General features: G+C 36.5%; 2 protein-coding genes across 2 annotated transcripts in view; one reads left to right on the top strand and one right to left on the bottom strand.

Annotated features, from left to right (window-relative positions):
• Nucleotides 1–5731: 5731 nt before the first annotated feature.
• Nucleotides 5732–12447, bottom strand: commd8 (COMM domain containing 8). Its single transcript, XM_042501076.1, has 5 exons — nt 12385–12447; nt 9785–9940; nt 9169–9321; nt 7586–7741; nt 5732–5990 (listed from the first exon to the last, which is right to left on the bottom strand). Exons 1-5 carry the CDS (start codon nt 12427–12429, stop codon nt 5970–5972), a joined length of 531 nt encoding a protein of 176 aa, XP_042357010.1. The 5' UTR covers nt 12430–12447; the 3' UTR covers nt 5732–5969.
• A 561-nt stretch (nt 12448–13008) lies between these two features.
• The window catches only part of atp10d (ATPase phospholipid transporting 10D), a 32759-nt gene continuing 18086 nt past the window's right edge, over nt 13009–27681 (top strand). Inside the window, 6 exon segments of the mRNA XM_042500850.1 lie at nt 13009–13141; nt 17146–17537; nt 18493–18687; nt 24429–24633; nt 25877–25962; nt 26224–26330. Of these exon segments, the coding sequence (XP_042356784.1) occupies nt 17251–17537; nt 18493–18687; nt 24429–24633; nt 25877–25962; nt 26224–26330 (880 nt within the window). The 5' untranslated portion in view covers nt 13009–13141; nt 17146–17250.

The raw sequence follows: 27681 nt of genomic DNA, 5'->3' as shown, positions 1-27681 counted from the left end.
GCACCTGATTTACGTTGTACAGACAATTTTCCAAAGCATGCTGTAGTGTTGTAGATTTTACTGAAATACAACACTCTGCAAAACCTTTAATGAACATTTCTGTAAATTTATTGTGGACTTCCTGTGAATTTGGATATTTAACTTTAATTTTAAGTTTTTTTTGTTAGGCAGACACTGCTGCCATTCATTTGGATGTTGTTTTGTTTTTCTTCTGTTCAGCTGTTTTTCACTTTATTAAAGGGTCTTTGATTGTAAGAATTTAGGATAGTCTAAGAAATAACAGTGTTTCTCTACAAAACCTTTAATGAATTATTTTTATTTTATTTCATTTTATTAAATGTATTGTATTTGCACTTTAATTTAATGAGGATATTTTGCTTTAATTTTTATTTATATTTATTTTTACAGCATATAGTGAAATCAACGTATAGATACTTGAAATATCCTTGAGAAATGTGTCTGCAAAATGTAAGACAGTGATCCCTTTTATACTTTAAATGATGGTTACAAAAGAGGTTGTAAAAACAAAAGGCAAGTTATCATAGCTGAATGAAAAAAATCCAAGTGTCATGCAAAACATATCCACACTTTTTATTTTACTATGTGTGTAGCAGAGTATATTTAATCATAATGACACAATGGGCCTCATGCAGCAATTTTCTCCTAAAATTATCTTTTTTTTCTCTTAATTTTCTGGTAAGAGAGAATATAGGAGAAGTCAACTCCAGGTGCACCAAATGTACTCAGTTATCCAAATGTGCTCTAAGGAGGTGAGCTCAATAATCATCAGTCACCTGTGCTGACAGGTGACTGAGGACTAAACACTATTTAAGGGCAGGTTTAGTGCAAAGACTCTGACACATGAACAAGACTGAAGACATGACACCAAACAAAGGCTGAAAGAAAAAAACTTCTGCAGTAGTGAAACTGAAGTACTGTTGAATAAACTTAAAGTAAATGTGGTAAATTCATGGTAAGGACTGATGTTACAGGAAAATCTAAAAAAAAAAAAACAAAGCAACAAACACAGCAAGAACAAATTGTGGATACAAAGACAAATAAGAGGAAACTTGTTTGTCTATCATTTCATGCATGAGGCCCCAAATCTCATAAATTCAATAAAAGAACTGTGGAGCTATGTCATTTATTTTGTTTAGGCTATCTGATTTTTTTTTTTTTATGTAAAATGCAGCTTATTTCCCTAATGTCTAACTACAGACTGTTTTCTAAAGCACTCTGCAAAACCTTTCATAGTCATTTCTATAAATTTAGTGGTTTTGCACTTTATTTGAATTACGATTTTTAACTTAATTTTTTAGCATCTGCTGTAAATCAACATTGTTTTCTTGAAAAACCTTTAATCATATTTTTTGGGATACATTTTTTAAGCATTCTTTTGAATTAGAATATTTTACGTCAATTTTGCAGTATTTTTTGGACAGCCAGTGCTGCTAATCTTTTGACCATTTTTTTAACTATTGAAGATGCTTTATCATAATTATTTATGAAAAAAATGATAAAATAACAGTTCTTCTCAGCAAAACCTTAGTTGATATTTCTTTTTTTAAATTTATTTTATGTTTTTACTTTATTTAAATTTGGATGCTTATCTTTAATTTCATTTGTTTGTTTGACAGTTGTTTTTTTTTGTTTTTTTTTTACTTTAGCTAAGGTTTTTGATTGTAATAATTTAGGGAAAAAACATATAAACAATAATGTTTCTCTGCAAAAGCTTTAATTATTTTTTGGCACATTTGAAAAAATTTACTTTACTGAAAGATTTTTATCGTAATAGTTAAGGAAAACTTGATAATTGATTTCTCAGCAAAAATTTGAAAGACAATTTCTGTAATTTGTTTTTGTTTGTTTTTGACTTAATTTGAATCAGTGTGTTTAACTATAATTTTACAGTGTTTGTTTGGCAGCCATTTGACAGTTTTTCACCTTAATGTTTTGATCTTGATAATTTAGTTAAAATCTCTGCAAAATGTTAAATGATGTTTTGCACTTAGTTTGCATGATGATATTTTGATTTAATCTTGAATTTTTATTCATCTATGTATTTTACAATGAATGGTGAAATCAACTTACAGACTCTAATAGCATAGACATGATTGACAATAATCCCTTTTCCACATTTTCTGGCTTCCACTGACCATAAACAAGTCCTCGTAACTGTGTGATAAAAGGTCATGTGTCCTGAAAACTCCATATTCATACTTTTCATCATGTGTGCAGTGAAGTATAGTTTATCCTGATGACACAATGTGCCGTCACCAGCCATCTAAAATTCATGTACCTGTAGTTTTGACTGACTAGAGTTCATGTGGTTGAAGCATGACATGCTTGTTGGAGATGATCTGTCTGAGAGGAGAAAAGCTGAAGTCTAACAGCTTTGACTCATCGCAGCACTGACTCAGCCTCTGTTCTTTCCAGCTGCACATGTGAAGGGCCGCTGTCTTCACAGAGAGACTGAGGGTCTGGGGTGAAAGCGTGGTGGCTGGAGGAGAATGCTATTAGTCCAGTTAGCATGTCTGCGGCTAACAGCAGCCGCGCTCATTCTCAGGATTAACGTGAAGCTCTGGAGTGAAGACGAATGCCATTAGCACATTTAGCATGGCTGTGTCTGCCGGCATTTGAGCCCATTCTCATTATTAATCAGACAGCGGGCTGTCTAATCGAGTGGAAGGCCACAGCCTGGACACAAACGTCACCTCTGCTTACTCAGAGCACGCTGTGACCTCTCTGCCTGCTCTGACCTTTAATTATTTTACTTCTCATTCACTTCTCCTTTTATCCCGAGTAAACGTTGCTCCTGTACCACGCATACCAGTGAGAAGCTTTCCTTAAAGGATAGGTTTGCATTTTTTTTAAGTCTCTCTGAAAAAATGCTAACATGCAGATATGACTGCTGAAAAACATTTTTCAATAGAAACACTTTTTTGGCTTTTCTAAGTCACATGATTCTATGGCTATGTGCTTGTCGGCAGGAACTGGCTCCCTCATGACACTGTAGGAGCTACAAAAGCTGTTATTGCATCACATAACTCTTCAAAAGTTGAGCGATCATCCGAAAGTTTTGAATCCACAATTCCTCTCTGAAATTGTGGACTATCACCTCCCAGCTCCATAACACGCCTACATGGCCTTGGATTGGAAATAGTGTTGGCTCGTGTGGTGGCTGCAATAGAAATAAAGCTGCTAATGTTTTGAACATCCATCACTATGCTTCTTAAAGTCACAGAACATTACTCAGTGGAAACACAGTCATCTCGCAGTTGTGTTTTATTGACATTTCACTCAAGTTTTGCGCAAATCTGTGATGGAAATGGAGTCTCAAAAAGTTCACAAAAACAATCCATTGTTGCTCACAAGAATGTCTGTACACAGAGATAGCCTACAACAAACTGGTCAGTATCTTTCAGTAGTAGTTTATCTAAATGTTAACCTAGTAACGTTTATTCAACTTCCTGGTACGTACAAGTGCCACATGGAGATTTAGCACTAGTTAGCACACATTTGCAATGATTCATGAGTAGCAGCTATCCTACCATGCATGTTGTGTACTGTATATTATTTTTTATTGTTTTGTTTTTGTTTTGTTTTAATGAACAGGCCTATTTAACTTTGCAAATAGCATCTTGGATTCATTTGTTTTCATATTTTCATCTTGGGAGAAGGGGAAAAAAAACGTTGAAATATCGAACACTATTTTGGTGCCCAAAAAAATATTTGCAATTCAAACTAACAAACTGTCAGTTGCACATAAAATTGCCATGGTGAACCTGTATGTTAGAGGCCCCTGAGGGCCCAGCCTCGCTGCCAGTGCTTTCTGGTGGACAAACATTATATGTAAATTGAGACAGTGTTTCCAAATGACCTCAACACAACTTGAGCATGTTTATATTGATATGTCTTGTTACTTATCAGCCTAAATATATATATATACAACTGTTAAAAAATATCTGTGTTAAGATAATATCAGCTGATGATTAGAAAAAATGACCAAAAAATAAGCAAAAACAAAGAAAAATAAAAAATGACACACATAAAAAAAAGACATTTAAGTCCTAAATATATATATTTTTTTTCTGTAGCTATCTCAACTACCATTTTATTCTCATTGTTTTCTTTTTTTTAGTATTTAGTTATATTATCAATATAATTTTATGTTATTACATTCACATTTTCCTTTTTTTGCAATTCATGCAAGACATTTCTTGCTAAATTGCTCAGTATCTTTTCAACTTATTTTCTCAGGTTTCAGAGTTAAAGGTTTTAGAGTTTCAGGTTAAATCAAATGTTCTTAGTACTTTTCTTTCCTCTAAAATAAACACAGCATACGATGAAAAATTTAAAGATAAGTTTTAGTTTTTTAAATTCTGACTCAATGTTGCAGGACTTTCATAGTGAAAAAAAATTCATTATAATTTTATCATTATAAAACAGTTCTTGGACACGTCCTCTACTTTGCATTCTGGGTTTGATGGTAGTATTTTTTAATTTCTAACTGAGGTCTCAGGATGGTGATGTTGGTCAGTCTGTGTGGTGGTGTCCTCTGCCCAAGACTTCAGTCCATGGGAAGATGTCTCAACAGGAATGTCCTTCACAGGCTGCAGCTCCATCATCACACTGCTGTGTGTGTCATGTGTCCTCCTCAGCGGCTGTGTGTGTGTGTGTGTCATGTGCGCTGCCTCTCACTGTGAGAGCCACTGTGATAAAACTTTGCCAACTTTTTCAGGTTCATGTAGTTCTTATAAAAGTTACTGACCTCCTGTTCGAAACAGGTCAGACATTATTCTGTTGCATAACTCATCCAAACATTCATGTGTTACTGCTCTGCTGTATTGATGCTGAAACTGACTTCAGATCTGCTCTCTGTGAAAATCCACCAATCATAAAGCAGAAAACAAAGGCTGCATCACTACTATCCACACATGGAATCATCAGTGCTGCCGGACAACAACTACCTGCCCAATCTGGCAACACTGAACATTTTAAAGGCAAATTTAATAGAACTTTATTTAACGATTGACTACTTATTTACACATTTTAGTCCATTTCAGAGTTTTACTACTTCCTATATCATTTTATTTTTAATATTTGTTTATTTATTTACTTTGTGCTGTTATCCTGTTATCCTATCCATTTAACTCTTATTTACAGTTTGAGTATTTCACTTATTTAGGCTATTTGCATTTCTTATTTATTTCATTTTTTCTATCTGTCTTTTTAAGGCTGCGTAACTACTATCCACATAGTAAGACCTTCCTATTTAGTTTGGCTTTTTTTTTAAAAATTTTATTTATCTATTGACTATTTACTTATATATTTTTAGACTGTTTCACACTTTCACTACTTCATATCATTTTATTCTTTTTTACATATTTATTTTTCTACTTTGTGCTGTTATCCTTTCCTGTACCTCATACTTACAGTTTGATTATTTTTCTTACTTTTTTTTAATTAATATTATCATTTTATGTATTTATTTATTTATTTTTACCTTTTGTTTTATAGGTTTTATCTTGCCTCTGACGTTTCCTCAGTTCCTGGTTTTAACAAGAACTGTTTTTATTTTTTTAATTTATTTTTATTCACATGCTTGTGTGTATGAAAAGTGCAACACAAATGAAGTCAGATATATGGATGGGTAGATAGATATGTAACTGTGTTTCTCTGATTTGTAAAAATTACTGCTAAAAAAAAAACGAAATAAAATTTAACAGAATCAAAAGGCAAAGGAATGTTTACTTTGACATGTTAATGATACCACACAGTACATTGCAAAAACAAAGTGTTATGCTGCTCAAAAACAAACATTTTTAAGTCTAAAAAAAACTGTCACATTATGTCTCCAAAACACTAAATCATGGCAGGAAATCTTTGACACTTTTCCATGACAAAACATTCAGTGGACATCATGTAGTTGTGGGCTTCGATGGGGTCAATCGTCCACAATCTGTCCATCATTTCAACTGCAGCACCACCTGCAATACACAAACACACAGAAATCATTTACTGAAATTATGTGCAGATATTTACAACTCCCATAAAATCACTGAAACAAACAAGGTGTCAATTCAATTACTTGCAGATGGTTTTTGATTTCTTGATTTGATTTATTTCAAACATGTAAAAAGAGAAAGTAGAAAAATTATTATGCAAACAAACATAGAAAAAAAGATAGAAAAAGAAAATGAAAAGCATAAAGCAAAATAAATGCTCAAACACATGATGACTTGGTTTACATATTCAAAAAGGAGCGAGAAGTACAAACTTATTAAATCCCACCCTTCTCCATCTGAATTTTAATTAATCAGCTTCCTTATTAATTTAAACCCATACTCTAATTAAATGTATATATGCATACACCTACATACCCTAAATCAGATATCTACAACTTTGCATTATTATTTACAAAAAAAGAGGAGATAACTAAAATTAAATTAAATTAATTATTAATTAAATTAAAGTAAATTAAATAACAATTTCAATAAATAGTAACCCCTGTTAAACACCTGCTGATTGTCAAACCCCCTCTCCATCCCTGTACCTCGTGAAAATCATATTTTTAATACATTTTTTTAAACTAGCCTCCATTCCTACTAATGACAGCAAATCACACCAAATTTCTATGACAGCTGGACACATAACAGCTTTTATTAGCTTGCCATAAAGCAATAATAATAAAATTACAAATAATAATTAAAAAAAATCATACTGCCACGGTTCTGGGATTTCATTTTGAGTTGAGTGTTTTTGTTTTTTACAGAGTTGTGTGTGTTAGAGTGAGATGTAGTTGGTGCATCCTGACAGTCCTGACAGCTTTCTGCTGTAACAATGTCACCACCCAGTGTTCAGCAGATGGAAGTGTTTTTTCTATTACGTCCTTAAAAATATCAACTACCTCATTTAATCATATTCGTCCTTGTGCCTTAGGTTAACTCTTTGAAACCCGGGTAAATGGGCTTGATTTCTTTCAAACACATGGCCAGAAGGCAATTAGCGACTTAAGACGACATAACCAAGAAATAAGCAAGACTTTTTTTTTTTTAAAGTACAAGGCAATTACATGAAAATTAACCACAAAACCCAAACAAATAACAAAAATTAATTGGAAAGTAAAAAAATATATATAATAAAAATAAAATAAAATAATAATAAAAAAGGAAATTACCTGAAAAAAATAAAATATAATATCTCTGTAAAATTATTTTAATATATAATTATAGATAATTACAAGTATAGTTATAAAATTAAATTTTCTAAATCTACGATTTTCTTGCAATTCAGAGGAAATTTCTGGCCCAGTTCCTCATTGCCTTTTTTCTCATGTTTCTGAATGAAATCAACCAATTTGCTATCCAAATGCAGCAAAAAAAATGTGATGTTGATCCAGGTGTCAAATGGTTAACGTAGAGGTATGTTTTTGCATTTTTTTATTATAAATTTTGTATTTAAAATAAAATGCTGAACATTTTATATATAAAATGTCAGTAATTTTTAATGGCACCAAGGTGTGGAACTCACAATTTTATATGATAAGTTATGTTATGTTGTATATATTATGTTGTGTGTGCACCTTATTAGCAGCCTCTAGTGAACTGATGAGTGTGTTTAACTCCTCTCTGTTCATCTCCATGGTGACGGTGCGGAGCGCCGTGTTCTCCCTCACGTCCAGACTGAGACTGAGCAGAGGAGTGTGGAGGGACGAGATCTTATCACTGGACAGAGCTAACTGCGGACAGGGGACAGGAGACAGAGACAGCAGAAAGAAGAAGTGAAATTTATATAGAGCAGCACTGAAGACAACAAACTCTGACCGTACCGTCCTGTGTGAGCCGTGCTCTCCTGTGCACGCTCAGATGCACAGAGCAGAGTGATGGTAAGCCAGTGGGGACATAAGTAATAGTCATTGCTGTTACATTCATGTTCTGAATGTCGCATATTGAACTTCAGCATTGTGAGATCGGAGGTCTGAGCTCTCAGAGTAGCTGTAATATTAAATATTTATTTATTTAAAATGCCCAGTGTCTCTAAATGAATGTTGCATTAATTAATTTACAATAATTTGAATAATTACGATTCAAAATCCCAAAGTTTTTGGTGACTCATGGACCTCAAAACTACTGATGTCTTCAGGTCAAAAGAAACTTCCTTCCAGCAGACATTATTGATAAAAAACAATAATAAGAAATAATTACTTAAAAAAAAAAAAGAAACTTCCAACGAGTAAGGAAGCAAATGAGTGACACAAATATTTGAATGTTAATAACAGCCACCGAATACTCAGCATTGCAGTTTAAACACCACTGAATACATTGCACTGAACTATTTTACTTTGAAAACCATGTATTTTAATTTATTTGTTACAAATTCATCTTTTTAAAATTTTAATGTAAAATTTCTTGATTTGCAATTTCCAACGCTAAATTTGAATTTTCTTTTCAATTTTCACAAATCCTCATCCAAAAATTCAATATTTATAATTACCAAAAAAAAAACCCAAAAAAACAAGCTGCTCAAATTTGATTGGTCAAATTCAGACCTAAAATTTTAAGTTGAAAAAAAAAAAAATCAAACAGAACATCGATCAAATTTGATTGGGTTGAGTGCCTGTCTTGTCCTGGAGAGCCTGGATGTTGCTATTTGAAAATGTTGAATTTTTAGATCTGAATTTAACCAATTGAATTTGAGAAAACATAATCTCTTTTTGTTTGTTTTGTTTTCTCTTTTGTTCTCTTTTTTTTATAAACTTGAATTGTTGGATCAGAATTTGTGTGCATGGGTGGAAAAGCACAAATTTTATGCTTTAATTGCAAAGCCATGAATTCTGACAAGTAAATTTAGACACATGGTTCTCAAATTAAAATATTTCAACGCTATGAATTCAGTGAATGTTAAATTCAAATCCTGATGTTTCATATTTGATTTCATTAAAAAGAACTTCTTTGGATTCATAAGTCAGGCTCTTTTTTCCTGTCATTCTTCTGTGCCTCATTCCATCAGTATATCGTTATTTGAGTTTGCTTTGTACTTCTGATTGTATTTGGTCATTTGGATCAAGTTTAAAAAAGAAGAAAAGCTAATCCAGTTGTGATAGTAACATTTGAAATGCATTAGAAATATTTGGTAAAGCCAGTGACAAATAAAGCATGAAGCCACCTTCAGTTGCCAGTCAAAGTCCTGCAGCGTGGCAGAGGAGATGGAGTTGGTTCTGTCCAGCAGAGCGTCGCGGATCTCCTCCCGTCTGGCTCTAAGCACACTCAGCACCGCCTCAGCGTGGCTGCTGCCCACATCTGCCAGCCCGGCCAGCACCTGCACACAGCCAGCAGGAGCAGAGCTCAGAATGTGACATGTGACCCCGCTCGCTGCTGCTCAACACCCCACAGCCAGCTGCTGTACAGCTGCTGCTGAGAGACACACGCAGTGCTCCATTCACACAGCCTGTGTGCTGAGTCAGCAGAAATTATACAGATGAACAGGACAAAACACTGCATTTGTATTCTCTTCTTTGTATTAGTTCTTCTGTTTCACGTAAGCATCCTTTAGTATTTTGTATTCTTTATTTTGTACTTGTTTTCCATTAGCATTTCATGTACAGCATCTTAGAATAGTGCTATATAAGATCCTATAGATCAGTGTAATTATTATCATTATAATTATTAACTATTATTGTTTAAATTGTAAAGTCAGTCTGGGAACATCATGTATTAACTGTGTTAGTAATCTCCTACATACACATCATAAAACAGTCCATCCTGTGGTGTTGCTCTCTCACCTGTTCATCTGAGCTGTTGTTTCCAACCGTCAGGCGGAACAGGCCGGTCAGGGAGCTGAGCAGCTCCAGCCACTCCTCCAAGCTCCAGGTGGTGCCGTAGTCCGCCCTGCGAGGAGGCTCCCGCCCGCACAGTCCATCCACCACCCTGTGACAAAGCTACACACCACGCAATACTGTCAGCACCCCAGCTTGGTGTTTTGATGTTTTATTTGAATTATTATATTTTAAAAAATGATATATTGATTGTTGGGCTATGAAACAGGCTGCCATCTGCCAATTCGAAAAATATGTTTATCTCAGGACGGAAGGATCGTGGAGAGATGATCCTGAGTCTCTGGGACCTTTGGTGAGGGTGTTTTAGGCAAAAAAAGTCTTCCCTTTATAAACAAATGGGCTCGTAGGGTGAGCGAATTTACCAGAGTGTTACATCCAAAAATGTTCCTAACACTAACCATAAAGCACTTACATTTATTTATTTAAGATTCAAGATTCAAATAAACTTATTGTCTATCACATAGTGGCAGATAATTGCCTTCGGTAAGACAGCTCCAACAACATGACAAAGCATTCACATCCATGAGACTCACATAAAATCACAAGAAGTCCCACAACAGTTCTTTAAAACCATAAAAAAAGAGTACAGCTACAGGTAAAAAGCAATGACTATCTTGCTTTGTTTAAAAAGTATGTTGCGTTGGGAAAAAAAGAGTTCTTGTATGTTTTCCTTTTGGCCAGAATTACTCTGAAACGCTTGCCTGAAGGGAGTAACTGAAACAAGTGGTGAGGGGGGTATGAAGGGTCCTGAGCGATGCAGTCTGCTTCCCTTTCACCTGTTTACCTTTTTATTTCCCTACGTATTTATTCTTCTACAAACTTTCATTTTTATTATTACTTTTTTATTTTGTTTTTACATACAGTCATAAAAGGTCGACCAAATTGTATCCAGCCACAGAGAGCACCAGGACCATCAAGTATTGGATCATCATTGTTACTGTAGATTCCTGCTACCCCATCTGCGTCTTTGCTCTCTGGTGCTCGACTTTCTAACCAAAAACTACTCAACGTTTTATCTTCCTTTTACTGTTCTGTTTTTACCAACCATTTCACCATTAACTATATTACATCTTTTGTTACTTTTACATCTTTAAATCTTTTTTTAATTTTATATTTAAGCTCTTTTTTTTCTTTATAACCATTTACTATTTTATCCTGGTTTTTAATAAGCTTTGTAACCATAGAAACCCCTACTTGAAAGGAAATTTTAACCAAAACTGGTTCTTTTAGGAACTTTTTAACAGTAAATACATTTCTGTAACCATTGTGCCCCTCAAAGTATTCCATAGAATACTGTGTTTTAACCCTAAACTAAGCCTTTTTGACATACTTTTGAATGAGAGTCTATGGGAGCTGTACCAAGGGAAGACACTATGGGCGCACTTGGCACGCATCTAAAGTTTAGGGAGAGAATCACACGTCAAATTTGGTGGCTTTACCATCAACATTTGAGGAGCTAGAGAGGATCACCATGTGATGATCATGGCTTTGACTATGACTTGAAACTGACTAGGTATATCCCAGCCTGCAATGAGCGAGAAGCAGGGTGCATCACTGAGCGGGTTCATACAGGGCACCACAAATGAATCAATGACTGAATATATAATATATCATGACATGACAGCTCCCTAAAAGTAAGCCATAACATCTGGATCGCCCCCTGTTGGCCGTCTGCAGTAAAGGTCATTAACCCCGCCCCCTCCATGTTAGTGGATAGGACATGTGACAAATTATAAAACTCAAATTATACATCGAATTAATTTTTCCTGAGGATGGTTCCTGTCATTTTAGCTAGTTCATTTCATCCTTATGTTTGTTAAAGTGTTTCTTTTTCTGATGAGTTTGGTTTGAATTAGTTATTTAATGCTTTAAACAGAATGGGTTCAACATCATGATTGACAGCTATTTGTGCCAATTGATGTGCTCCTAATAAATGGCGCTGCTCGCGATTAATTAGATTTAAAATCGTTTTGTGAAACTAAATGAAAAAGAATACAGAAACAGATTTCCTTACATGTCACGCTAAGTGGTATTTTTATTCAGTTTTTCATATATTATATCTATAATATCAATTAAAATGTATTACTTGATATTGCTCAGACACTGAGCGCTGTAGTTATGTTGCTGGCATATTCCGGACTCCTTAGATTTGATTACAACTTTACAATAAATAATCGATTAAACTCTCACATGTAGTTGGAGGCTGTTGTTTAATCTGAGCTGTACCAGTACTCATACTGGAATTGTATTTCAGACCAGTATCTGGTTAGGAGTCCGTCTTGATGTCATAAGCCATCATTTTCTGTGCCGCCTTGGTAAGTAATAGAAAACAAATGACTGAAGATGGTATTTTCTACGATTTAGTGCTGCTGAATATTAAACTATATCCAGCCTGTGCTCCACCGTAAGACGGAAACATTGAGTGGCGCTTCAGTAAAAAGTGCAGAACGTTAAGTGAATACGAGCTGCCACCGCCAGCTAGTTCATTTCACATTTAGAAAAAAAAATTAGTATCATTATCCATGAATTCAACGCTCGGTACTTACTTTTAGACAATCTGAGGCAGGCAGCCTGTTCAGTAACACCACCATGTTTTCATTTGGTTCCGCCTGCTGATCAGCTGATGTGGGTCACGTGGTAGAAAGAGCGGCGTTCAGGTACCTTGGAAAACCGAGCTTCATCCTCCCCAATGTCTTTTTTTACTTAGTATGCAATTAAAAATAAATGAAAATGTTCTGCTGTATACATGATTCGGTAAAAACACTAGTATTTAGCCACGAAACGACTGTTACAACTGTCCCCGCGGTAATTTTTTATGAATAATTACGCGGAAGTTGGCTCGCCGACCAAACGGCATTTCAAAATTTATCAATTAAGTGTGACCTTCATCGCTGGCGAGTGTGCAACAGGCACAGTTAACCTCAAGTAAATGTCTAAAATGTTAATTTACATAGTGGATACGACGAATCACTTATATGCCGAATATAACACAGAGACCCAATAACTGCTTTTTTGTATTATTTTACAAACAAATGTGCACACGCTTTTGGTACGGAAGACATTTTCTTTAATTTAACAGTTTGTCAGTGGGATTCAGTTTGACGCTGTTTCATGGGGAAGTGAAACTTCTCGCAGCCGGGCGCTCGAGACTAGTATTTCACATCCTGCTTTGTGCTGCAGCAGGGTGTTTGTTTGTGGAGTCTCGGTTCGTCTCACGGTGATAAACAGCGATGTGACCGAAATGACACCGTGGCTGTTGTCTCTTCGGTGAAAGACAGGCAGCATATGGACATAAACAGCGAGGTAAGTGTTGTCTGTCTGTGTTTCTGCTCCCTTCCAGGCAGAGAGGGGGGTACTGTCCATTCATTACAGTAATGGACAACAGCTTGAGGCATATTGTTGCATCTACGGACCATTGTATGTTGAGTTGATACATGAGGCCGTGTAAGTCATGTTGCACCATAAAACTCCGCGTGATAAACACAACGATGTCACAGCTGCTGGACATTGACCTTAGGTTAGGCTATATTTTGTTAGCTTCGCGTATTGACATGGCAATAAATGGCTTCTTTAGGGACTTTTCCAGTTAGAAATCGTAGTGAGATAAGTTGAGTAAACAGGCGTGGTGTTCAAGGCTCCAGCGCGGTCTGTATCGTGGCTAGAAGTTAAGTTTTGTGTTATAGTTTAGCCATTTGAAACCTGTTTAACTTATCTCGGTTTCTTTTAAAAACACGAGAGGAAGCCAGTGAACAATGAAAGAAGAAGTGACCAAAAAAATAGCGAGAAATTAGTACGACTACAATAAAAGTACAAGAACAATACCTGAAAACTAGTAAATAAATAAAAGAAATTAAAGAGAATTGTAAAAAAAAAAAAAAGAAAAAAAAGAAGTTGTTTTAATATATAAAATAAAACAAAACAAGGAAATGACATGGAAAAAGTTCTGAAAAATGTGTAATACATTTGTTACATAATTTTAAATATGTAATTATAATGATTAAAAAATATGTGTTTTTTTTCTCGCTCTTTTCTTTTTGATGTCCCTCCAGGTTCCAAAGGGTTAACTGAAGTGAGCGTAGATTGCGTAAAATTATGCATCCAGTTTGTGCTGTTATGGTTTGTAGACAAATCATAAAGGAACTGTAAATTATGTGCTGTATTCCGGTAATTGGTAAACATAAAGCCTGCATTCACTGGGAAGAGACAAAGTCCACTGGCTAAGAGGTCACTGATGTTGGGGGACCTGGCAAGACCATGTGTCACATGTAGGCAAAGTCCTGCTGGTCAGCACAACAACTTGGTATCTGCACCACATTCCCTTGTGTTGACAGTTTGGTTTTGTCCCCATGCACAAAGCCGCCACAATAAGAAATGGTGGAAATGCGTGGTTGGCCTTCACATAACCCTGAAGTACAGCTTTGGGATGAACACTAAAGCTCACTGTGAACTTGAACTGATCAACCCGACATCATTGTAGGACCTTACCGATGCTCTAAATATGGCTGAATGGGAGCAGTTGCAGAGCCAGAAGTTGTTAACATTTGGGGTGCAGAGGTGATGATGCAGCAGGCGCTACAAGAGGTGTTATTGCATCACATAACTCCACAAAAGTTGTGGCATTAAAGACATTAACTTACTCACCAATGACTAGAGACTTCACTTGGACTTGAGTCTTTTGACTTGAAAATACCTTCCCCCAAGTCAATCTGAAAAGTGAAAGTTATAGACATTTTGCGGGGTAATCTTCTGGATGTATTGAGGTGTTACTTTTTGTCCGAGACGCAGGCAACATGAGCAAACTCTACCGTCAGCCTTTGTCGCCGCTGGTTCATTGATGCCAGTTTTGTGTGCCTGGGCCTTTAGGGGGGGACACAGTTTGATGCAGTCTCCTTTTAGTGTTTTAAATGTAAGATGCTGAGAGTAAAAGTATTTAAAGGGGCCCCAAAATGATTAAGCCAGTGTCTTATCACACTTTCAGAGCTGTCCTTCAGAAGTGCTAACCACAGTGTGTAGTTAACACCTTCTTTGTTATGTTGTGTTGAGGGTTTATTAGGAAATATTACTCACAGTAAAAAAGAATGCCATGCATAGTGCAGGCCGGGGGTTTTTAAAGTTCACTTTCCCAGATTTGGTCACTTAAAGCTGGGTAACTAGGAGAAAGTTATTGAATTTACATCCTGACTCTGACATGTTTTTAGGCTTCAAAGACGAAATATTTAAACCGGTCCGTGCAGTACATGTGATAGAAACTGTACAAATATCTTCTTTTGATCTTGTCTGGAGATAAATCTGAGAATCACATTCCTCTGTGGAGGTTTTGCAAATAGTTGACAAGAAGCCATCAGCATCAGAGACCAAGCAGCAAAACTCTTATATTCATGCTCTTTGCCTGTATCCTGTATTTACTGTGATATCATGGTAGAGCACAATACATGTGCTGTAGCTGTGCTGTTATCTTCCATCAGTGTAAGTCATTATCTCACCCATGTGCTAAGATTAACAGGTTAGGCATGTCATGGATCTCTGAGAGAGTGGGGGGTTTCTGGCTTTACATTGAGAAAGACTTGACCATTTAGAATACTGAACAACAGTTTTGTTTTTACTTGATGTTTATATGTTGTATGACAGTTTCTGACAATGTTGTTAATTGCTCTATGGATTCTTGTGATACCAAATCATATTTTGCATCATTATGGGTTATAAGCCCAGACTTTAAATTCAACCATATCACCAGAAATGATTTTGGCATTGTACAGATATGCTTGAAATACAGTGATGTCTCGGTAAAAAAACAACAACCACAAAAAATACTTTTTGTGGGACTATCACAGCTAGAAATGCAATGATGTCTTAGTACAAAGCAACTGCTTTTTTGTGTGTGACTATCCCCTTCTCGGTAAAAAGCAACCACTTTTTGTGAGATTATCATCATTGGAAATGCAGAGGTGTCTCTGTAAAAAACAACTGTTTTTTTTGTAGGACTATTGCCGCTGGAAACCTAGCAATGTTTTGGTAAAAAACAACCAATTTTTGTTGGACCATGACCTCAGAAATACGCACATGTCTAGGTAAAAAACAATTGCTTTTTGTGGGACTACTACAGCTGGAAAGGCAATGATGTCTTGGTAAAAAATAACTGCTCTTTTTGGACTGTAACCACTGGAAATGCGGCAAAATCTCAGTAAAAAGCAACCACTTTTTGTGGGACTATTGCTCAAAATGCAGTTATGTCTCATTTTAAAAAACAATTGCTTTTTGTGGGACTATTGCTGGAAATGCAGTAATGTTTCGTAAAAAAACAACTGCTTTTGATGGGACTGTTACTGCTGGAAAACCAGTACCAGGTTGCGACAAAACACCCATGTTTAGCCGCTGAAAATACAGCAATGTTTTTCTAAAAAAAACAGATGATTTTGTTGTTTGTTGATCTCCAACAGTGGTCTGCATGTAGGCAAGCATTTTTCTAGGTGTCATGTCAGCCACCATCTCCCAATGACAAAGTCAGCTCATTTACCATGTCAGTTTAGAAATGTTGATATGATGAAATGTATAAATGTAATGTACTTGTAACCCCATGCCTGTATTCAGTTGCACTATCTGTCCTGTCTTCACATCATTAGTTCCCTAACTGTCCCTCTGTTTCCTCTTTAAAAGCCCTTGACTCTTTCTTTACTCTTTACATCTTTCTGCACATATAGTTGTAAAAGTAACTTTATTTCCTCACTGCATCACTTTCATTGTCATACCTCAATGGAAATGATGCACACCTACACAGGTGTTTTCAGTGACTGAGTAGGCTTACATTTAGGCTGGATGGAGCTGCACTGGAAATCATGTAATGTCACCAAACCCGATGTGCTCTTAAGGGTGATAAAGGTTCAAGCTGTCCCTGCCGAACAGGTACAGCAGAACCAACAGAAGAGTAAGGAAGATGTTAATAAAGCACACCTTTTACATGCTGTTCTAAGAGGAGGCTAATCAGGAAGGTAAAAAAATGTGTGGGGATTACTGGTGTGCAGGATCTTTCGAAGCACCCTTAATACACTAAATTGATTATAATTTGCCCTTTAGGACTTTGCACTACTGGAGGTTTTTGTCAATCATAACATGAGCATCCTGTACACCCTACATTTGGGTCATTGGGTCATGCATTTAGTTATGCACATTCAGTATTGCTGTCATCCCAGACAGATGTAAAAAAAAAAATTAAGCTTTCAACATAGAAAAATGAATAACCACTGCCTGAAAGTTTAGATAATGGAGTTAATAATAGGATAACAAATTATTTTGTTGTTCTGTATTTGCAGGATGAAGACATTGTGAAAGTCCAGTGTGGAGCACAGAGGAGCTGGAGGCCACAGAGGAGGGGCCCCAGCCACTGTCACAGCGCAGCTAGAGCCTCTGCTACGTAGATGGAGCGGCTCCACTGGGTGCAGCATCGCTGTCGGCAGCTGCTGGCGGGAAACTCCGGGAGAGGCTGGTACTCCGCCCCCGATGGCCTGCCCAACAAAGCCTCCCTTGACACCCACAACTCTCCACAGAGAGCCAGTGGGAAGCGGAGAACTGTGTTTGCCCGCCATGGGCCCCACCAACAGGAGCATGAAGCTGTCTCCAAGAGCTACAAGGGAAACGCCATCCGCACCACCAAGTACAGCTTGCTGACTTTCATTCCCATGAACCTGTTCCAGCAGTTCCACAGGTCAGATTTTTTTCTTACGGTTTGAGTACATTGCCGCAAAGCCAAATCAGTGTGTTATCAGGCTATCTTTGAAATATATTTCTTTTTCACTTGAACTATTTTCTGATAGCCTCTGTCATTTAATTATTTATTTATGTTTTTTTTGCCATTTAGTAAACCAAGCTTTTATCATTTTTATGCCCTCGGGCTGGCCACAGCAGTGGGCGGGGGCATTATGTTTTTGGGTTGGGTTGTGACTGGGATATCTCAAGAACACTAAGAGAGAATATCTTCAGTTTTGACAAGCATCCATTTGGATTCCAACTTAAAACTGATTAGATTATGGTGGTCAGAGATCAAAGGTCGAGGCCACTGTAACTTTTCCTCCGTCTGCTTCTCATGAACACAACATCTCAAGAACACCTTGAGAGGAGTTTCTTTAAATTTGGCACAAACGTCCACCTGGACTGTATGGTGAACTGATTAGATTTGGTCAGTTCTTCTGTGAAACCATGATGTTCTACAAAAGCACTTTTCTGGCCATTACTCAACAACATAACTCAAAGGTGACTTAAAGAACTTTCATAAAATTTGGCACAAATGTCCACTTGGACTTAATGATAAACTGAAGAGATTTTGGTGGTCAAAAGCCACGGTCACTGTCACTGAGGCTTTGCCTCCGTCTTATTCTCACTAATGTTACATTTCAAGAGTACCTTAAGGGAATTTGGCACAATCATCCCGTGGTCAGCCTCTTTGTGACATCATAACATTTTGCAAGAAACATCTGGCTATGATTCAACACTATATTTCAAGAACAGAAATGGAGACATTTGGTCAGATGCTGAACTGATGACACTAATCTTGGTTGCCCACCGTGAAACTGTGCTGATTGTATCGATCTTCTGCGCTGCCTGATTGAAAATGCTTCTTTAGTTTTTATGTACTAATTTGCCACTGTGGTCTTCCTTTGTAGGGCTGCCAACCTCTACTTCCTGTTCCTTGTGTTACTGAACTGGGTGCCAGTTGTTGAGGCCTTTCAAAAGGAGATAACCATGATTCCTTTGTTGGTGGTTCTCATTGTTATCGCCATCAAGGATGCCCTGGAAGACTACAGACGCTACTTGTTCGACAAGAAAGTCAACAACAATGTAGTGCGAGTTTTCTGTGGGTGAGTGAACCTCTTTCAGCTTAAAGACAAGTCAGTAAAAGTGACAAATGCCATTTTTTAATTGGCATTGATTGTAACAGTGCACCTTGTGGAAATAGCATGTAATTTCTCCGTAGGCTAAATATGGTAAAAAATGAAGTCATCAGGTGGAAAATGGTAAAAATTCCAAAGTCAAAATGCCCAGAATAACACCCAGAAATGATACAATCCATGTTTTTATGCTTTGATGGCAGCGGGATCAAAAAATGCAGTTTGAATGTGTTTTTATGGTGCATGTTTTGCACTCAACACTATGAATGTAACAGTTTTGTTTCTACTGTGTATTTTAGACTTACTGTAGGAGCTGAGCTGGAAATTCCAACATTAAAAAACACAATCTTGCCAAAATGTATGCCATATGCATTAACACAGCCAAAATTATCAACAAATGAAGAATTAAAAGTGCATAAAATGCGGCAAACAGTCTGTAAAGGTTCAATGTAATCACATGCTATTGAATCTGTTTTGACACTCATGGTAGTATTGTCTTCATAAGTTGACGATGAGGGACGTTAACTTTCAGAAATTAATAAAATGATTTGAGTTGTAGAAATGTGCTCTTATACAGATAGATAGGACGACCTCTAGTGGTGTTTAGGGGATTTCTACAGGACACAGCAGCTGATGGAGGCTAAAGCACATGTTCAAACTGCAGGGGTGACACAGGAGTGGGTTTCAGAGACCATATATTACAGTTCCAAACAACACAAGTTTAAATACGCCTTAAATCGCAGCATTAATGAGCGGGCAAAATCCCCACTTTACCTACATGTAATATCAACAATGGAAAGCTCTGAGAATAGTCCCTGGGAGTAGAGGCTCAAAAACTCATGACGGATGTCCCAAAACCTGGATATATAACATGAAATATTATATAAAACCTAAAACCTTAAAACTGCAGCAACCGATTGATTGCAAACAAGAATTGATTGTCACTTATATCAATGTTTGGGCTAGGAACTAAGAAAGATTGGTTGCATGACAGGCAGTGTGAGCACAAGAAAAGGAAGTGAAATTTGAGTTCATTTTGTGTGACTATGGTATGTGCCAGAAAAACAGAAAAACAACCAGAAATACTCAGCAAAGTCTAACTTTGTTTGATGCAGACATCTTTACTTCTGGCATTTTCAACCTGCCTCTCCACCTCTATACATTTCTTCTCAACATCCATTCAAACATCCCAGTAACTCAGCAGTAACATCACTGTCTTGTAAGCAAATCTAAAACCACATGCTTCAATCAGTAAGCAGTCTGATTTGCCTAACCTTTACAGCTCTTCAGACTTGTTGGAAACAAATGCACTGAATGAACCATAAGTCCCTGATTTGACTGAAGTTCCTGGCAGTGTAGGGGAAGCTACTTTGAAACTGTAGCTTGTGAAATTAAGAGGTAATCTCTAAGTAGTTCAGCTACAGCAACACTATCCCTTTGTGGAAAGAATGCAGTTTCAGTTCTGTAATGTTTACACCGCTGGCTTGTTTCTTTTCTGAAACAGTAGACAGCAAAGCACAGGTGGAGCAATAGACTGAAATATGGAGCAAAATCATTCCTTAACTCTTTTCTTCAAGAGAAAACAAAATATATGTACAGTATATATCAGATAATATTTTTTATTGTCAACAAATCCTTCAATCCAAAAGGAATTTCCTTGAATTGGGCACTTGAGCTTATCAATTAACTGCTTAGATTTTGGTGGTCAAAGGTCACTGTGACCTCACAAAATAGGTTTTTGACCGGAACTCAAGAACTTAAGAACGTAATGGAAATGAAGCAGTGATAACGTTTCATATTCAAAAGGTCAAAGGTCAACTTCATCCTTACAGTATAATGTTGTGCAAAATGTTGTGTAATTGTTTAGCCTTTCAAAAACAACTTTTTCGCTGCAGTCCCAATCACTTAGCCTGTGGTTCCTATTATGCCTAGTGCTTCACTGAGTTGTTTTTAGTTTGCAGTGAAGTTTGCTGTTTTATGTCCATACACGCAAATGTCACTTTTTACCAGGGTTTTATAATCTGTCTGTTGAGAACATGGTGGTTTATGCTGGTTATTGTCATCTTTGTGTTAGTTTATAGTTTACATCACATTAGTGAGTTGGCTGTTAATTTTGACTTAGTCAGCTGTCATTTCTCTCTGGAGGTTTTAACTCTGCGTTGTAGTGAAATTGATGTTCACTGATACTTTTCTAAAAACATTCCTTGTCCTTCGTCTAAAATGGTATGACAATCATATGATTTCTTATAGAGCAGTGTTTAAGAAGTGGCGAGTAATTGTTTTAGTGATGAGGGAGGTTTGCTCTCATGCAAATTTAAGCACATTCTAAATGTCTTGTGTACCAATAAGATTGCTTGGTCAGAACTACTTGTTTAATGTACAGTACAGAGTGACCGAAGCACTCTGCTCAGTTTCACCAGTGGATATATGAATCCCGTCCATCGCTCTGATCTCTGAGGATTTGCAGTAAATCAGTGCCAGCGCAATCCCTGCTGCTGCTCTGCGACCCTTCTTTCTCCTATAGATAAGTACACAAGTAGTCTTCTGAGGCAGCTGTAAAACTTGAACCTTGAGTTTGTTTACAGTATGAATGCCCTGTAGAGGAGTGGCAGTGAATTCGTCACCAAGGTAGTAACTCATCCCTCCCATTCTGCCATTTCCCTGGCTATTCTTAGGAGGGAGAGGGGAAAGTACTCCAATGCAGTGTGGTCTGTTAAAAGAAGGGACAGCATGAACGCAGAAGAAAAAGTACAACTAGAGAATGGTTACAGGTAGGTAAGGCCTCCAAGTGGAGACATAAACCGGCAGACCAATCCGAATCCACTGGAGCAGTGGACTCATGTATAGCTTGGAACATCCAATCCGTCTTCACTCTTTTAAGGAGCGCCTGCGGAAGAAGAGGACCGTGGTACCTTCCTCCACAGAGGATGAGGATTTGAGGCAACTCCTGAAGACGTATAAATGCAACAAGATCCGGACAACTAAGTATTCGCTCCTCTCCTTCCTGCCCAAGAATGTGTTTGAGCAGCTCCATCGCATTGCCAATGTCTACTTCATCTTCCTCGCTGCTCTGAACTTTGTTCCTGTGGTGGAGGCCTTCCAGCCAGAGATCGCTCTGGTCCCCATCATACTGGTGCTGTCAGTGACAGCTGTCAAGGATATCTGGGAAGACTACCGCAGGTTTAAATCAGATCATTCCATCAACAGGCTTCTCTGCAATGTTTACAACAGGTAGGTTAAATGGTGCGTTCACTTGACTTGATGTGGCAACAACCAACGTATAAGATATCTTATCCTTTTGGGACTGTATATTCTCCTGAGCTCAAGGATAGCTGTAATGTGAGGTCACTTGTTTAAGCACTGATCTTTCTCTCATAACTGTAGGGAGACTTTTACATTTTCCACACATTGTTTTTAAAAGAGGAGAAGGTTCCAAGGTCAAAAGTGACAAAACATATCTGCTAAATCTGGCCAACAATATTTTTGGACATCAATATTCGGTTGATTTTAGTTTGATGTCGGCTAATCAGAGTTCAGTGTAAGGCAACAACGTTTGATGCCAGCGTCAATTTTACATCGACTATTGACGACAGATGAGGTTGATATTTTAAGTTGTGTTGTTAAGGAGCCAGAATCCTACGTCTTCCATACGTCATCCATACATTCATTTGTCAGATATGGAGAACAAAACCTAAACATCTGCAAAATGCCATATTATTAATGTCAACCCAATGTGAAACTCTGATGGTCTACATTTAAAATCTAATCAACCAGATTTTCATTCCAACCAAAATTTAACATCTGTCTGCTCTAAGTGTCATCATCATCATCATATTAATGTCTGGTGTCTGCTGGGTAAGGTTGTTAAAAAAAAGCAAACTAGTACGAGTATTTTACCCAATTAAGCTATAGTGAACATTACTTCTATCGTTCTCTATGTTACTAAACAGTAAGTGATCAAAGGTGGTCAAACAAATTCAGGTCAAGACTTCCTTACTGGTATTCTTGAGTAATCAGTCAATGAACTTTTTACAAAGGATTGTAGGTCACTTCAGGCAATTAAATATGTACTTCTGCTCGATAAACCACTCCCAATAACTTCCCAACCTTTGTGTAATAACATTCAATGAAGTAATTGTTGGCAGGAGGCATGTCAAAAGTCTGGAGGAAACCAACCAATCCACTCTGCAATGTGCTATTTATCACTTGAAATGTTTCCCCATGATTCTTGGTAAATATATTTTGTTAATTATTTTTTATGCTGTTGTTTCAGTCTAGTAGTTTTCAGTATTTATCATGTGTTATTCAGTCAAAGTTTCACTGACAATTTATTTAGAATGTTAAGGAGAAAGTCAACATGAAAACAAACTTTGAATGCTTTAAATGTCATTTTAATGGTATCCCAGCGGTCTAATATTGCGCATTGTCTCTTTTTGAGATATTTTGTATCTATATTCAAGGTATTACTTTGGTTAAACACTGGATATTCATCTACCAGCATGTTATCAATTGTTCTACTGCTTGTTTTGCTCCTAACCTTTTAAATATTTAATAATAATAATACCATAGTGTGAGAGTAGTAGTCTATATTTTGTTTGTAGTATATCTTGGAAACCCCCTGACCTCATATTGTACACAACTGTACAATTACAGTAACTCCTCTACCCTGCTGTGTTTCAGTCGTTGCTTAGACAGGGTGTGAGACTGTCAGTGTAATAATTAACCACTTGTTGCATCCACTGCATGTGTGATTATAACTGTCAGTCAAAGGTTGCTTTTTTTTCCTTTTAAGAGGAATGCAGTCTCCCCATTGGCAAATACCACCCAGAGCTTCACCTTCATAACATTTATCTGACATAAACAGTACAGTATAGTTTTAACCCTTTGAGACTTGAAACAACATTACTTGCCTTGTTCTGCTTTCAGATGCCTGTCACAAGTATTTAAACCTTTGAACCCTGTGCAAATTGGTTTGATGTCTTTCAAAATGCAGGAAAAGGCAACTCAAGTGACTCAGTGAAAAATGTTCCACAAGCTTTAAAAAATACATCAGTGTAGAGTTTTTTTTTTTAAAGCTAGAGAAAGATGTCTATGGAAAGAAGAAGAAAAAAAAAACAAGGGAAAACATATTTATAACAATCATAATTGCATATTATAAATTATCTCACAAAATTAGCATATTTTTAAGCACTTTGTCAAGGTAATTCCCTTTTTTTCTTTCTTTCTTTTTAATTTCTTTTTTATTTATTTATTTTTTTAAAATGATTTTTAGATAATTTTATTGTACTTTTCACTACCTTCTTGACAATTTTTAGGTCATTTCTTCTTTTATTGCTCATTTTGTTTCCTTCAAGGTTTTAGAAAAAAATCAAAGGGTTAAAGGGTTAAAGACTTAGACTGTTTCCATGCTTTTATTCCTCTAACAACTTTAAGTTTAAGAAATGATTCACATTTTTTTCTTCCTGTCTGTCACCTGTGGTGTACCCCAAGGCTCCATCTTAGGACCCATTTTATTTGCAACATATATATTTCCAATGAGCCTTAATTTAAGTACTAGACAGGCTTCACAATAAAGATGACTCTTGATCGTGTTGTCATGTCATTGTATTGATTTTTATTGTAACCTCATGTCCACCAAAAAATCTGTAGTTTCAGTATTTCCATATATTTTCTGTAACAATTTTCTTCTGTGTCTCCTGATTGTCCCACAGCAAGCAGAAAGCCTACATTGACCAGTGCTGGAAGGATGTACGAGTTGGAGACTTTGTCCGTCTGTCCTGTAATGAAATCATCCCAGCTGACATGCTGCTGCTGTATTCCTCTGACCCGCGAGGGGTTTGTTACATTGAGACCGCCAACCTGGATGGAGAGACCAACCTGAAACAGAGACAGGTGGTTTCAGATCTCCCACTGCAGGTAATAGGTGTCTTTGTTTCAATTTGCGGCCCCTAGAGCAAAAAATATTTTGTCCTTTTAACTGACTGGGTATCTATTTAATCATTTGAGATATCTGCTGCCTTATCATTGTCAACAATTTTAGAATGTTTTTACTTAATTACATTTTTCAAAAGTATTTTTAATTTTTGAGTGTTTTCTTCAAATGCAATTTTTGTCATTGATGTAATTCTATTACAAAGAGCACTCTTTTTATTTATCCTATAGATGGTATTAATGGTAATGATAAAAGGTAATATCACCTGTTCTACAACAAATGTAATTTATAAGCCAAACAGAGCCATGAAATAAGTTCTAACACACGCTTAAGAGACTTAGTTTTGTTTCAGAACATAAAATATGTTTATGAATTGGTCGTGGTGATGCCTTTAGTTTCAGCACCCTTTAAATAAACTTTGCTGCATGGTTTGTTTGGGATCTGATGCTGCAAAATCAAATCAGTCCCTAAAGACTGATGAGACTATGCCTTTTTTGCAAACGGATTCTTTATTGTCATTAACGCTTGCTGTCATATTATCATGTGGAGGTAAGCGTGTGGGGAGGGCTCAACACTATGAACTACAGAAGCCCAAAGAGAGCAGCAGAAGAGTTTAAAGAGAAAATCAAGGTTTACATTTTACAAATTGCCCTAAACCACAAATGTGCAATGCGCCTGACCAAACCTAATTTTTAAAATCTACATGCCCATGGAGGCACAGATAGGCTTAAGTACTGCTACTTTCACAACAAGGGTGCCCATTGTAAAAATGACTACTGCATTGGTCTGAAACTAGCCTTGACAGTTGCACTGCGCTGGGGTCTCAGATAGGGCCCATGGTGTACAAAGCAACTAATGAAATTAAAATTAATTAAACTAAATTGCCCTTTGGGATAAAGGAAGTTGTCTGAATCTGAATCTGAATCTGAAAGGAACTAATAAGGATAATTAACATACTATTTTTAACAAAACAGCTGTAGAATACTTTGTGCATCACATGTAACTCGAGGAGACATCTAGTGGAAAAGAGAAATGGACACTGCTGTTTGCAAAAAACACAATGTACTCTGTCGCAATAAGAAGGCAGTTGGCTCTTGTCAGATGAAATAGCTGTCTGCTTCAGTTTTTATGATCTTTTTAAAGTGAAAGTAAATTGACACCCTTATTTGTGTGTGTGTGTGTGTGTGTGTGTGTGTGTGTGTGTGTGTGTGTGTGTTTGTGTTCCAGGGAGCAGAGTTCAACTTCGAGAGCTTCCACAGTCGTATTGAGTGTGAGAACCCTAACAATGACCTCAGCAGGTTCAGAGGTTACATGTGAGTTCTGCTTCATCCTACAGTGATCAAACACATCTGTGGTCTGTCCTAAATTCAGCAGTGGTAAAATCATTTTTTTAAGAATTGAATGTTTTGATTGTAGACATTGAAACATTTAGGTCATGCACCATTTATCAATATAGACAGCTAGTTAAAGCTGTGTTTTTCAAACCATCACACTGCTTCAAATACATGTTCTGGTCAGACTGGATCACGCTGTGCAGCTGAGCCTCTTTTGTGTGTGTGCATGTTGCTCCACAGGGAGCACCCCAATGGGGGTCGTGTCGGCCTCCATAACAGCAACCTCCTGTTAAGGAGCTGCACCATCCGCAACACTGAGACTGTGGTGGGCATTGTGGTCTATGCTGGTAAGAGCACGGCATCATTTACAAAACATCTACATTCACACTGGTCTGCTCACTGCAGTCTGGGTTTACACTTTGACAAAATACATTACACAATTACATGATTGAGTAACACATGGTTTAGTTTCTATAATAGAATTATAAGTTAGATTATTCACCTGTCTCTATGGCAAAGGGGTATCAAATATTGTCCCCCAGAACAATTGAAATTATCGGGCTAATCACTCAAGTTATATGCCCTCAAGAAAAATTTGTACATAATAGAATGTATCTTTTTTCCTTTGAACCACAGGCAATTTTACTACTTAAAAAAAAAAACAATTTAAACTTAGATGTTTGTGTTGGATTTTTGTCTGTGTTGAACCTGTCTGCTATCAGGAATTGAGTCAAATTGCTTGTCGAGCAGGTCCACAGCATGCAGAAATGAGATTTGGGAGGTCTATGTGACGTCTCCTCAGCAAGCCTGTGTGACCTACATACCTGTAATACCCTTCTCTGCGTAGGTTTGTGTATCTTCAAAGAACGCTAATTCCAGCATTACTCCGAGTATTCATACAGTAAGGTGTAGCTTTAATCAAGCAGTCTTAAAATGATAATGTAAAAAGCACACAGAACAAAGATGAATGTTATTCACTGCAGCGCTGCTAATGTGGAATATAGCAGCAAGAAATAGTAGTAACCTTAGAAAGTCACATAGTTTGCTCCTGCGGCATGTTTCCCACAAAGAGTTTGATATAGTATGAGCTTCACTGAACCTAACATTAGTGATTAGCACCATGTTAATCAGTGGGTTTTCTAATCCAGCTCTGACTGCTGTTTTATCATAGCATGATATATATATATATATATATATATATATATATATATATATTATATATATATAATATATATATATATTATATATATATATATATATATATATATATATATATTTATACTGTATATATCTAGGTGTATGTATGTATATGTGTGTGTGTGTGTGTGTGTGTGTGTATATATGTATATATATATATATATTTATATATTCTAACATATTTTGAAATTTTCATTAATAATAAATATAATTAAATTAATTTCAGTTTAAGTAAAGAAGAAAATTATTATTATTACTATTATTATTATTATTATTATAAATATAGTTTTCTGGACATCTTCCCTATTTTTAGATAATTTTTACTAATAACTCTTCCCTCTTTTTTTAAAACAATTTTTTTAGGTAATCGTCTTGTCACCTTTTACTAATTCCTTGCATTTTGTGGGACATTTCTTGTCAAGTTGGTCACTGCCATTTTTCACGTTTTTGAAAAAACAAAAAACAAAGACTGATCTGCTCAAGTTCTAGATCATCAAATAG

This window comes from Plectropomus leopardus, chromosome 14 (assembly GCF_008729295.1).
Source record: "Plectropomus leopardus isolate mb chromosome 14, YSFRI_Pleo_2.0, whole genome shotgun sequence".
Classification (NCBI taxonomy): Eukaryota; Metazoa; Chordata; class Actinopteri; order Perciformes; family Serranidae; genus Plectropomus; species Plectropomus leopardus.
The sequence above is the reverse complement of the archived record's forward strand: the minus strand, read 5'-3'. Positions and strand labels throughout refer to the sequence as shown.

Excerpts from the sequence above, each read along its gene's own strand:
- commd8 (XM_042501076.1), bottom strand. The coding sequence starts at position 12,429 with ATGGTGGTGTTACTGAACAGGCTGCCTGCCTCAGATTGTCTAAAA. Across the intron at positions 9,941-12,384 it reads CTGCCTCAGATTGTCTAAAA|CTTTGTCACAGGGTGGTGGA; the intron begins GTAAGTACCGAG and ends CGTGGTGTGTAG. Across the intron at positions 9,322-9,784 it reads ACAACAGCTCAGATGAACAG|GTGCTGGCCGGGCTGGCAGA; the intron begins GTGAGAGAGCAA and ends GGCTGTGTGCAG.